Genomic DNA, 13,999 nt, shown 5'->3' with positions numbered 1-13,999 from the left:
ACTGATGTGACTCGGTACATACCTATATTTTTCGGGGCTGTGTGTGTCATACTGCATCAGAGACTGCCGCTTCGCTGCACGCATTTTACTGCACCATACCTACGGAAAAGAACACGTATGTCAGTCTAGTGTCTCTCCATCTCTTCACATCCGACAGTTTCGAGATGACATGAGGGCAAGGTAACTTATTTTTCTGGTCGAAGCAACTTCAGGGGCACCAGAGATCATACCATTGCGTCTGCGATGAAGAACAGATGCTTTCCCGATAGGTCTGTCAGATTTGGTAGTCGAGTGTCCTCACCAAGGCATTCGTCTTCTAGCAGTTTTTCATACGCCTGCAACGCAAATTAATTCTGGTTTTTACATACGTAGTGCTTGACAATATATACCGTAAAACACACTTCTTAGAAGATTGTAATCTGTCACGTTGAAAGAAAAAAATTAATGCAGACAGCATCCTTGATGATTATGGATTTCAGGCCAACCTTGTTTGAAAGTTACCGGCGACTGAAATGGGCGGGTGAAGATGTCACTTCTTAAGTGCTATTCTTAGGTGCTTTCTCTGTTCGTTGCCGCATGGATGCTACGCGTTATACGAGGTGATCATGTTTATGTTCTACGGAATTTGTGAAGCTTTCCTGTTGCAGATAACGTAATTCTAGTCCCTGAGCTGGACTATTCAGAGAGGCGGACGTTACCCGTGCGAGAAATGGAAACACGCATTCAGCAAATTAAGATAAATGCACTAAATAACTTAGTTATTTGTAGCCGGTGAGCTTGTAAAGCGCGTCCAATTGGAAGAAATTTCCACAATGACACCAGTTTGAAGATATGCGCCATCAAACTGGCCGTAAAACTGCATTGTTGGTTCACTTCTTTAACAAAACGCTCTTTTTATGCATTGAAGCGCAAAATCATCTGAAGCGTCTATGTATTTCGTCCCACACTTCAGAAAATATTATCTCAAAATTGGCTTAACCTTGGAAATTCAGTTCAAGTGGATACGTCTCGCAAGCTTACCGGATACAATTAGTAAATTGCGATATGTACCATAAATGGTTAATTAGGAAGTTCATTGGTAAATTTTCTTTTACGAGCTGAGTATGTGTATTCACTTCTCGCGCTAGTGATCCCCGCCTTATCGAATTGTGCAGCTCAAGTACAAGAACTAAGTCATGTGCCAGAGGCGATTTTTAAATATTCCGGAAAAGTAAATATTGGGGATTGTACGCGTGTGGCCGCATAGAATGCGCAAAAGAACGAGAGAGTACTTCACGTCACAACAAACAATGCGTGACGACCGTGGAATGAAGAAGCTGGTCATAGTGGCGACAGCAGTATGACACTGATGGCGTGAAAAACACTGCATGACGACGACGTGACGACGACGTGGTCGCGTCGAAGATGGTAAGGCGACAAACGGATGACACAAGTGACGGCGTCAACACAAAGGTAGGACGACATTGGGTTGACAACCGTGCAATCGCTACGACAAAGTGACAAGGATAGAACGACCAGGACGGCACGACGGCGACTTTGTGAGGACGACGCAATGTCGACAGTGGCATGACGACGGCGTAGGGACGACTATCACATGATGACGACGGTTTGAAGGCGGCACAATGACGTCGATACGACAACGCAGAGAGAGCAACAGAGCAAAAATGGTGGAAAGATGACGCTGCCAAGACAACGAAAGAATGATCACAATGTCATGAAGACAATGAAATGACGACGAAGGAATGACAAGTGATGGTGATGAAGTTAACGTGTGCGCTCACGTCTATGACTTGCCACCAGGGGCTGCCCTAATATACGATCTATTAGGTGTTTGTGCTAGGTCGGTGTTTGTACTACGGGTAAAACCGTAAAAAACTGACGGGAAGCGGCCAGATTTTCTATGTGCAAAAGGAAAGCGTGAGCCCGCGGTCGGGTGTCCCGGAGTGAAAGCGGTTGCGATAGACGACTGTCAACATGAAAGGGCTCACTTTCATGATACCGGCTTCTCAGAGCCCCTTTCTGTCCATAAGAAAGCGAACTCGGAACGGCGCTGGTTTCTCGGTGCCGTTCATATAATTGATTCCTCAAGCTAAACTGATTTCGAGAGCACATGTGCCAAAGAACTATCGCACAGCTGTCGTGCCCAATTGACTCGTGGTTCTGCCACAACTTTCTGCCACAACTTTTTGCCACAACGTTCTGCCACAACGTCTGTGCTACGCGCGCGAACTTGTGAGCCTGAATCAGGAATGTCATTTTACGTTAAAACAAGCATCACAATGGTTGGTTAGTGGGAAAAACTGAGGAATGTCATATAAAAAGTATCTACAAGTTCAATGACTAGTGGACGTTGCATTCAGTCTTAACATTCACGGTCAGGGTAGCTTTCTTTTTTTTTAGTAAAGTTCAGCCGTCAAGCATCTTGTGGCAGGACCTAAGCGTCTAAACTCTGCGCATGGTGGCAAAAAAGACGAACGTCAAAGAGTATGTTATGGCACAAACCAGGAGGCAAAAGCACAGTCGAGAAAGGCTGAATTGCATGCACGTTGAACGAAATCCTACGAGGAAAGGTGCGGTTTGAAAACATCAACCGGCTTCGAAATACAAGTTTGGACACCGACAACACGTCGGGTATGTGTTAAACACACCTTGAAGGCCATTCGCAAACCGCCGTTATCGGCGATGTTTTCATCCATTGTCATTTTCCCATCAATCTGTATAAAAAAATACGAAAGAGAAATAGGTCATCAGTCACACGAAGGAATGTTGAAAGTATAAAGCATAATTGGCTAATATGACGCGACATTTCAAACTGGTTTTATATAACAGGTGATGCATGAGGAACGCGCATTGCAAGAAGCTCGTCCTAAGGAAAATGCATGTTTTTTTCCTGCCTATGGGGATAAGGACAGAAATATGATCGCGCGGCAAGGCTTCACTGTGGTATTTGCGTGCGTATAGGTAGCCGAACTCCAAAGCCAATTCTTAATTCATTCTCAGTTTCCTTTCGAATTGAGTACATTGGACAAAAATAGGGTCAGTAGGTACAAGGGATTGAACGGCGGTGTCCAAAAAAGCTTGCGAATGATCTGCCGTAAGTTCAAATACAAAGCCCCCCCCCCCCCCCCCCCCCCAATGTATGCTTAGAAGTAATTCCTAAATATGTGATGGCGTGTGGATTTGTGGGCGAATAAATTTCGTACAGAAACATGTAATTACCCCTTTGTGCAGAAATGGCATTATCTGTACCATAGTGAGATTCTATGGCTTGTCGGCGTTAATGCGTATGTCCTTATGTGATAGGTTAATAATTATTTTATTCCAGTATGAGTTTTCCATTAGTTAACAGTAATCGAGGCAGAAATCTCTGCCCTCTAGGAATTAGAAATGAATGCGATAATCAAGACTTAAAAGGAGATATGTCTATGGGGTAATACAAAATTTCCAATAACTATAATTATTCGTGTCTTAGTAAATAAATTATCATACTTCATTTAGTGTACGCAAAAAAAGCAAATCAGAAGCAAGTCGCAAAACCTCAAAAATGGTTCTGCGACTTGTTCCTGATGAAGCAAGTCTAATTTCACAATCAGGATTGTGGCCTGGAACTTTTACGTAGATAGAGTATAAATACAAGCGTTTCATATCGATGCAACATTCATCTGCAGATGCACCTTGAAGTCGTTCTCGAGAAACATGATTTGAGGCTCGGCTGTATGCATACTTAACAAGCTTCGATACTTTGTTATCGTAGCTTTATAAGTGTCAAGGATCACAGAAGAATAGGAGGAGGAGGCGGAAATAAGTTCACTTAAAGAAAACAAACGCGTGCCAGGTGCTCTTGTTGCATCCGTATAGGAGGAGCCCTGACTACAGTGATCCTGCCGATTTCGCTGCCTGTCGGGCGCACCACACCAGCTGCTGCGGGTCCTGCAGGTCCAAGCTGTGTTACATATAAACGCATATTGCACCATGCTTTGTAAATCATTGCAGAGCGCCCCTAGGATTGATATGATTAATCAAAATCGGACCCCTCGGTTCCCTTTCGTCTCGCTTACTATATATATATATATATATGCCCGAAAGGACGGACAGCGCAGAATGTAATTCGCTATTGCAAGCAGTTTGGAATATCACCGTCATGTTGGCTTCCTCGTCCGTGATGTTTCCGTACTGATAAACCAAGCATTGAGCCTTTGCGTCGAATTTAGTACGAGTTTCATTGGTCCACCATGGATTCAGTGTGCCATTCGCGTCAAACTCGCTTCCTTCGCAGACAAAGGAAAGAAAAGGCACACAAACAAGAAGGCGTATCAGGTGAGAGAGCATAAAATTTCTAATGAAACGGGGTACGCGTCTATAGAATGGGAAGTGTTGCTTCTACGCAGCGCTTTGGGGAGTTTAGAAAAGTCAGTAAAGCCACATTTATATGAATGCGACGCTACCGTTTTCTTGGGCCTCTGCAATATTCTAAGAGCGGTGTGCATCACTACTTTTGTTTGATAGGCATCGTTGAACAAGTGCGAACACCGTCTTGATTAAAAGCAAGACACGAACAAGAAAAAGTAGCGTGTCTTTCGTTATGCCACACTTTTGAGTTTAATACTGCAGAAGGGATGATTTGCGCTTTGACTATTATTGACGGAAACGCCATGCTATCAATCACAAAGGCTGCATAAAAGTTTCTTAATTGTACAAGAATACGTTTCCAAATATATTCACCTGTGTTGTCGAAGCCGTGTGTCATTTCGTGCCCAACTACCATTCCAATAGCTCCAAAGTTAAGAGAACTGCAAATGGTAAGGGGAAGTTGAATTAACTTCCAGTAGAGTTTTACTGAAGCAGCAAGTTTGACGTAGAAGGACAGAGTGGCGGTCGCATTTCGGCTTGGAGATAAGCGTTTGATGATGGTTGGAAGGCAAGCATGAATGTTCAACTCGTTAGAAAGCAGAGAAATAGTTACAACAAATAATGTAACATACTTACATTAACTCATAACAAATCAATGTAGTGCGCCATACGCACGCTTGCCAGAGAGCGCACTCCTGGCCGCTGCTGGTTAGACGCCTTGGTAGACTTATTGATAGCGCTTCAAAACGCCGAAGTCGGATGTGGCTACTATCCGTTGTACAAGCAGAGGAAGGACAAAGCTAGCCCACAACACGTAGCAGTCGGAAGGAGTGGCGTCTACGTTGACATCAAAAACTAAATTTGAACTGCGTGCCACGGTGACTTTCAGTAGGCGGAGCGTTGTGGGCACGTTCCTCTCGCCGTAGCCGATGACGGAGGGGAAGAATCGCCAAGGGCATGTTTTATTGCCAAAAACTCCGCTTCCGCTGAACGCAGTGAAGTGCTTCTCGTGGCAATGTATTTCTGAAATAGCCGATTTTACTTTCAAGTGCATTTCTTCGCATCGATAAAATGTGGTTCAGGGCCCCTTTAAGACGCTTCTTTCGAAAGACGCTGCGGAAAATGCTTGCCCAATAGAAAAAGCTTGAAACGTTCCAGTATGTCCGGTCTGTTTGAGCCTTTTCCTTAATCTAAAAGCTACGTTCAGCATTAACAGGATTTGCTCAAATTGACTTCTCTGTGCAGTACTTTGTGTCTCATCCGCTTTCATAACTTCTGAGTCTCACCGGATTAGCGTTCATCCTCTATAGGCAGAACGTCAACTAGCAGACAATAATCTCTGTGTAAGTACTAATACGTGCTCTACAGTGCGTGACAGCGATAGCAGGTAACGCCATAGCCGGTAAGCTACCGTGGCGGGTCGCACCAATCCAACGCAGCAGATGCAATTGAGCGAAGAAAATGTTTTGCCCGTCAGCTTTTTGCACGCATCTCGCACTTCGCTTTGCGGAGGACCCGTGAAGTCACGCTGTTTAGGAAAGGCAAAGGTCCATTGGGCGAATTGGCTGATGAGCAAAGACGTAAACGTGAGTGGCCAAATTGGTGGCTCCACCCCGTGGCGCAAAGCTCCGCGAGCCAAACCGAGAGCTAATTCTGCAGTAGCCACGTGTATTTTGCTTCGCTGCTGGTGAAGTGTAACATTAAAAAAAAGTGTTAACCTAGTGGCGGCGGTGATAACACAAAGTGGACGCACATGTTGTTGAAAGGAATCCATGATTAAATGTGGACGATACGTCTCAATTGTATCTCTTGCTCATGTTTGATATTTACTTAATTCGCATTCAAATTGTGGCGTGTTTCACGCGCAATTACGATGATGCCCATCGGGTCTCGTTGGCGGTTCTGGAATAGACACGCGTTGTATTTTTTTCAGAAGCCTCGGTGGCCACGCGTTGGTCTTGGGCGAATCTCCTCCGCTAGGGTCCCCAAAAAACTGTGCTACGTCCTGTGGCTCTTCGGGGGCACGATGCGAATCACGCATTCGGGTGAGACTGGCTTTGCGAGCTTCGGCCATCTAGGCATGGTCGGCGCGTGCTTTTAACACGCGTCGGTACTCTCTCTCTGGCCCGTAAGGCGCACACATCTTTGGTGCGCTTGTTTTCTCTCTTCAGCGTCGACAGTTTTCCTTCGATGCGGTAGCATGCTGCCAGCCAGCCAAGCTAGTGGGCGATGCACTCGGGTCTAGCGGCTTGGGCGTGAAACATGACATGTTCTATTACTGCTGTTACAGCACTGGCCGCGCAGAGTGCTCCGAACATCGCCGGTAAAGCTGACAGCCCCAAACGCTACACTGCATGAACATCCACTTTTCACCAGTGTAGCCGCGCGTCCACGCTACGCTGGAGTATACCTTGAGGCACTCCGATATACAGCACCCCACCACGGTTGCCAGGTTTTAGGTGAGAAAAAAGTAGTCAAAAATTTCTGGAACACAGCCAAAGAAGTCACCAACTGTGCCTGAATACTTTATGTGATTACCAGAAAAGTAGCACCGCCCCGTTGCTATAAAATAAGAACGGTCAAACTTTAACCCTATAAGAAAGAAGGCGAAAAAGACCTGTAGTTTTCCGCTGCACTAATGGCAAATGAGAATAACACAACTAAAATGTTATCGCATATTATATAGTACATATAATATTATATATAGTAATTTACAATAATGAGTGGCTGAAGTTCTTTCACAGTTTGAGCATAACAAACTCGCTGTACGCTGTCCTCACACCGCTATGAGTTCTCTCCAACTGTTCCCATGCAAACTGGATAACGTCATACGCGTTCTACTCTCCCTGGCCGCAGTCGCAAGCGCCTCTATGAGTCTCGCATAGACACTGGTACCTGTAATGCAATCCCTGACATGCCATGTTTTCGGTTGTTGCAGTCACTTCTGGCACCAAGAAGCATGGTCTTCGAGATTCGCTATCGAGGTAACCATTGCTGGGGGTGGGATTAGGACATCACCTATTGCTTCTGGCAACCGCAACACGCAAGAACTGTCTTGCAGATCAATTATTTCCAGCTACTCAGAAAGAGCTGCTTCAGTTATGCGCCTCCAATAGTTCCATACTGCCTGAAGCGGTGATTTCGGCCAAGGGTTGTGTATGAATCGTTTCGAGCAGTCCTGGACAGCCCGGGTCGACAAATGAAAAAGGCCATAGGCCGCTACGATATGCCTTCAGCTTCTGGATTTGCTTCCAGCGCTTGCATAACACAAAATCGTTGACTTCGACACCTGGCTTTTGTAGGTATTGCTTCGAGGCAGCCACCAGAGGGAGGGCGATTTGAGCCCTACCTATAGCAATTACAGCCGCCAAAAGTAGCCGGAAAGTAGCCAAGCTGCCAACCACGATTCTCGGTCTCGAGGAGCCTTTAAGTATAGCTAATTTCGCGAGAAGTCGCCAAACCTGGTAACACTGTGTCGCCCTATGGCTTCGTAAGCCCGGTCACCGAGCAGAGATCAGTGAGACTTCAGTCTTACAAAAGTAGAACATATAAGTTTTACTTTTGCAGACCAAAGTCTATAAAACGTCTATAAACAAACGTCTATTGACTATCTATAGACATTTGTCTATAGACATTCCATACACTTCAGTCTACAAAAATAGAACTGTATTACCCTCTACCCTTTTCTCTATAGACATTCTGCCGACGTTTGTCTACAAACGTGAATTTTCATAATTCTATACATAGCCTATAGAGTGTCTATAGACTAAGGCATTTAAGACTAGTCTACAAAAAGTCTAAGGTCATAGGTGCATAGGCTGTCCATAGGAATAGCCTAGTCTATAGACATTTGTCTATACACATTCCATAGACTTCAGTCTACAAAAGTAGAACTGTATAAGCCTATACACTTTTGTCTATAGACATTCTGCAGAGAATTGTCTGCAAACGTGACTTTTCGTTAATCTATAGACAGTTTACAGAACCAGACTTTTTAGAGACTAGTCTATAAAAAGTGTAAGGTCATGTCTATAGACTGTCTATAGACTAGTCTAAATAAATGTTTATAGAAGTCTATAGATTTTCCTTAAAAGATTTTGTAAGGGCTCCCTCCAAAAGCACCGCCGCTCACTCTCCCAGAACCCCGGCTCGCTGGTTCTTTAGAAGGAGCGGCTCATACGATCCGGTTCGCTCCTGAGCGACCCATGATTAAGCTGCTCACCCCCTCCCCCCCCCTCGCCAAGAACTCTAGGGTGCCTCGATGCGCGCGTCCTGCCTCTCAACGTACGCGGCGGCGGGCGCGCGCGATGCCATATCGAACTCGGGCACTCGAGACTGGGGAAGTGTGCCAGAGCCTGGAACAGTAGTAGCAACGCTAGTAGTGGCATCTTGTCACACTTTGTCTAACTGCAATACGTTTAAAATGTTTGCTTGTTGCATGAGTGTTCTGGTCGAATCAAAGTAAAAAAAAAACTTAATTTTACCAATTTTACCAAGGCTTTAAAGCAGCAGTAAGGCGTTGTCGGTAGGTTAACGCAATATTAGCCCATGATTTATCTGGTTAAAGTTTACGTCAAAAGATGACGCCACCAACGCAGCTGCCATGCAAGGACGTCTGGTAAATGTCTGATAACTTGGTATTCCGCAGAGGATTATCTGTGTGGACGTGCTAGAACTCTTTCTTTAGCGTGCTTACCCGAGACGCGAAAATTCTGTCAGTGTTTGGCACGTGCGCATTTTGATCACACAAGATCTTTGCGCGTGTAGAACTCCTACGCACGTGAAAGCACGCCTGTCTACTTTCCAAAACGTTCCGCGGCGTTATGTTACTTACCGTGGAAGACCGTGCTGGTAGAACACGCCTTGCAGTATAGCCGATGGAAACACTATAAAAGAAATGATAATGCCCTGAGCCATTAATTCTGAACGTTGGATTAGACAACTGTGCTCCCCGCACCCCCACCTCCCCAAAATAATTTTAAAAGAACCTCGCAAAGAAATTCTTGCTTAAAAATGGCGCGAAAATGTCTGACTACTAATATTTCTTAACATTAGCTACCTTTAATATTACTTTTTGAGATAGCCACTGCTAACCGGGTGCACGAAACTTTGCTTTTTTGTACAATTCACGGAAGTAGTTGATATTACTCCTAAACAGTGACCCAGTATTGATGAGATTAATCAGTCGAACAGCATAACGTGTGACAAGCTTTTGGGTTAATAAAATGGCTGCATAATCGTTGATCTGAAATGCATTGTTCAGGAATATATAATAGTCACGTCTAATTTGTTAAGTAAGAAATATTCAGACAGATGCAAAATTATGTTGTGACCTCAATATGTTAAAAAAAGATTGTATGCCAAGTTTGCAATGACTGCAGCCGTAAATACTTTGTCTTACGCATTTCGTTGCCAGCTAGATTGTAGAAAGCATTCACAGCCGTGGGGCCCACCAACCAACTGCAATGGAAAATTGAAGCAAATGAGTGCAACGTCAATGTGAACGTTTGTTGGTAAAATGTAGTTCCCACAAAGCCGAAAGCAGCAAATACTGGTCTATAAGGAATTTTCAACACTTCAGAAAACGTGTTAGAGGGACGCTTTTAGTAAGAGACCTCCGAAGTTTGACGTCAGTCCAGGAGCGAAATGAGGGGAACCAAGGGGCTCGATCTCTTATGGCAACTCATAGAGCCATGTAAGGCATAAAGGTAGGTATGGGGATTTCCTAATTTAATGGGAGGAGCAATTGTGAGTGAATTTTTATTTTGTGGTAACATTTACATTCCTGATGAATTAACCAGGAAATGGAACACTTAATGGCTGTCTGTTGCTTTGACATTTTCATTTCACATATCGATAAGTGCGAGTTCCCTTTGAAATGTCTACATTACGCAGGATCTCATTTCTATCGTGAAGTTTTCGCAATAAAGTAAAGTATGTTTCTTTCTTTCGTGGCATATTTATTGATGGTTCCGAAATCCTAATCTATAAGGATACGTGTGAAAAATCAGAAGATAAATTTGTGTTAGTTTCGTCAATCCAGAACAGCACTTAACGAATATCTTCAGGTGAGATATGCGCCACGCAGCGCACTTCAATATTTTCTGAAATGCTGACAATGATTATAGGCAAAAAAATTTTAGTTCATGTCTTACACAGAATTCTTGTCATATGGCTTTCCCAACATCAGCAGTTCTCGCATCCAATTGTTTTGGCTTATGTAGTAAGACATCTCCAAATAGGGGCTGCTCAAATTTAGGTTTGGCACCTGCAACGTTTAAGTATGCCGATGAATGTCTCTTGAGAGACTACGGACTGATTGTAGTCGTGATATGGGAACTATACTGGAACAAAACACTTTGCAACATGACGGCTTCACACCCACAGAGTTCCTGATAATTTACACCAGGTCCCCAGTGAACGGAGAAGAAAAAGAAAGGATGCAGTTCTTTTGTTCACATCTCTTCGTACCTTAGAGGAAAATTCACTTGTTCAAAGGTGCTTCTTTGTATACGTGTACATTATATTACCCTTTTCTTCTTTGCATATATTGGATAACATAAGTGTTCTATTTCTATTTTTTCAGTGATTTGCTTTTTTGTTTTGGCTCATATAGTAAGACATCTCCAAATATGGGCTGCTCAAATTTGGGTTTGGCACCTGCAACGCTTAAGTATGCCGATGAATGTCTCTTGAGAGACTACGGACTGATTGTAGTCGTGATATGGGAACTATACTGGAACAAAACGCTTTGCAACATGACGGCCTCCCGCCCGTAGAGTTCCTGATAATTTACTCCAGGTCCCCAGAGAACAGAGAAGAAAAAAAAAAGAATGCAGTGGTTCTGTTCACATCTCTTCGCATCTTAGAGGCAAATTCACTTGTTCAAAGGGGCTTCTTTGTATACGTGCACATTCTTCTTTGCATATATTGGGTTATATATGGAAAGTGTTCTATTTCTTTTTTGTGATTTGCTTTTGCGAATAATTGCGCCGGGTGTGGTAGCGAACTGCCCAATGGTTTTAAAGAATCACTTGACGCTACAATTTGTTTTAATTCAAAGTATAACATTATATAACGTTAGCAAAATTATAAGGTTGTGGAAAATGTGGCGTTATATTTTTTTTCCACCATTTGCAATGCCATACTTAACAAATAGACCCAATGGCGACAAAAAATGTGGATACAATCCCTCCAGTAAAGGAAAAGGTCAAAGCACTGCGTGCAAAGTCCGTTCAGTGGAACTTTCACTTCTGAATCAGAACTGGAGTTTATTGTGAAAAATTTGGTCATATTACAGATATGGTAGTTACAGAGGGAAGACCGATAGTCAAAGACTGTAACGGGACCTCCTCTGTTAGACCCCTTCCTAAGTTTGGTTCGAGAGTAATCGCAGAGAGTTTCCGTAGTAAGTATATTTGCATTTTATCCAGGTATTTACGTGATTTACTTGTAGGCTTTGCCGAGTACTATAGAGTAATAACAGTAAATGCTTGTTAATGGTGCTAATTCTTTAGACAATTGAATGAGGACTTACATATGGATAGAGCTGCTCAAGATATGTCTTGTTTAATATCCTGCTTGGATATCCGATTTTCGCAATCATGTTTGCCAACTGAAAAATGAAAAAGGAACAGCCAATAACAGTATAAGCGTAGAAAAACGCTTGTTCAAATATTAACTGAACCGAATTTGGGCCATACTATTATTTTTGTAAATCGCCAAAACAATACAGACAACGACGTTAGAACGAGACACACACTCCATAGAACGTGGAAGGTGAGCGTTCCGCGGGTGTGGTTTGTATTTTTTGTGTGCGACCAAATGCGGCTTGCAAGATAATTATGTATAACTATGCCACTGAACGTCGTACCTAATAATAATAAAAAGATGTGAAGAAAAGCTAGGGTAAGACGTTCTCAAAAAAAAAAAAAACTGCGCCTCTTGGACATGTGTTGCCCATAAACAGAATTCATAATCTGTCTTGGTTGCTTTCTTTTTTTTTTTGAAAACTCTGCGCTTGCTACATTCCTACATAAGGCACATACTGTTCTTAATGTGGAAGCGACGGAACACAGCAATCCATAAATAATCTTGTTACCCTTAAAAAAGAGGTCCTACGTCCTGTTGGAAACCTACCATTTAATGCGCATACTTTAGAACTATTAGTTAAATATAATGTAATTAAATTAAACGTGCTATATGAATACACTTTATTACTTTCCTTCAGATCGGATACTGCAAAATTCGCGGTTATATACACAGTGTAGCTAACTTGCAACTAAATCCTTCTTCGCGCCTAAATAGACACTCGAACACTCGGAAAAATGGTAGGCGCCACGGACGCGCAAAAACTATGACTTTCAAACATTAAGTTATTGCTTGCCGAAGGCATTAAATAAATTGAAGAATTCTTATCAAAACGTTCACACACTCTCTAACACTTCTGCTTTAAGCATGCTGTGTTAAATATGTTCATAGTCAAATTTCCCTTTTTGTAAAATATGTTCTCTCTTGATATCATGTTTTTTTTTATTTGACACTGGCGTTGAAATGTATTCCTCGTTTACTGCCATGATGCCTTAGTGAACCGGGGACGTGGGGCTAGTCAAGCTGGTTTAATGCAGTTTTTTTTTTTCCTCGTCCCAACCACTTATGTCGAACTCCATGTATGTCGTAAATAAATGAACTTGAAGTGTGGATGGCGCAGCGTTAAAGAAATGAAAATAAAACAAGATAGATGAGGATTATTGTTTTGGGGCAAGATAAGCCCGGAAGGTGCAAATATTTCTGTGTGCCCCACGGAAACCTAAAAAGAAAGTCACCGAAATGAATAAGAGGATCTTGCTCGTTAAGATTATTTTCAGACAACAGCGAAAACTATACCACTGTACCTTTTCTTCTGCAGCAGACTTAGTTTGATTGTCCATCCAGGTGCTGTTATGAATCGTTTCGTTGAATATTACCGTCAGCCTGTGGACGAGGTCCTCCACCTACGATAACACAGCGTTCGTCATAGTTTCGTGGGCAGTGATGTCGATCGTTGAGCAAAACGAATCTTCTCTGATAGCAGAACGTTGTTTGGCAAGCTATCTCGTATGAGACATAAGAACGCAATGTTGTACTGCTGATTGCTTTACAATACATACACAAACACGTTTCAATGCATTTTCAATGGGGAAAGAAGTTGCGGTATGTACTCACAAGAAAGAGGAAAGCAGAATAGATCAAACAAGAAGAAAATATAAAAAAACACTTCTTCGTTATTAGATACACAATGAAACATGACCATCCGCAAATAAATTCAAAAAAGAAAGAAAAGGTGTAAACGAGAACTAGATGCTAGCTGTCAAGAGAATGCTCCGGTCAAGGGAATCTGTCGATTGCTCCTTAAAGGTTAACATTAAAACAATAGCAAAACATTGGGTTATTAAGGTTAGCATTTGCAGGTAAGTATATTGGATATGAGGAATTTGCCATTTCAATGCCAGCTGTCCATAGGTATTTCTAGTTTTTGGTTCGATAAAGATCGGATGCCTGAAGTCATAATTTTGCGCTATAATTCCGAGGCATTTTTCGTTGCCTCTGCCAATAAGTATTTTTTCCTGCTGCCCAAATACAAAGAGAGTTTCGTGGCCATAGCTACTTG

At 42.8% G+C, this 13,999-nt stretch overlaps 1 protein-coding gene across 1 annotated transcript in view; it reads right to left on the bottom strand.

Annotated features, from left to right (window-relative positions):
* Window positions 1-224: 224 nt before the first annotated feature.
* Window positions 225-13,999, bottom strand: part of LOC142559971 (membrane metallo-endopeptidase-like 1) — a 32,219-nt gene continuing 18,444 nt past the window's right edge. Inside the window, exons 9-17 of the mRNA XM_075671689.1 lie at window positions 13,245-13,343; window positions 11,888-11,965; window positions 10,506-10,618; window positions 9,752-9,810; window positions 9,185-9,236; window positions 4,723-4,790; window positions 4,138-4,268; window positions 2,649-2,714; window positions 225-335 (exon numbers count right to left, since the gene is read on the bottom strand). Coding sequence (XP_075527804.1) covers window positions 225-335; window positions 2,649-2,714; window positions 4,138-4,268; window positions 4,723-4,790; window positions 9,185-9,236; window positions 9,752-9,810; window positions 10,506-10,618; window positions 11,888-11,965; window positions 13,245-13,343 — 777 coding nt within the window. The remainder of the gene's footprint in view (window positions 336-2,648; window positions 2,715-4,137; window positions 4,269-4,722; window positions 4,791-9,184; window positions 9,237-9,751; window positions 9,811-10,505; window positions 10,619-11,887; window positions 11,966-13,244; window positions 13,344-13,999) is intronic.

This window comes from Dermacentor variabilis, chromosome 10, assembly GCF_050947875.1.
Source record: "Dermacentor variabilis isolate Ectoservices chromosome 10, ASM5094787v1, whole genome shotgun sequence".
NCBI lineage: Eukaryota > Metazoa > Arthropoda > Arachnida > Ixodida > Ixodidae > Dermacentor > Dermacentor variabilis.
Note: the sequence above shows the minus strand (reverse complement) of the source record. Positions and strands in the feature narration are given on the sequence as shown.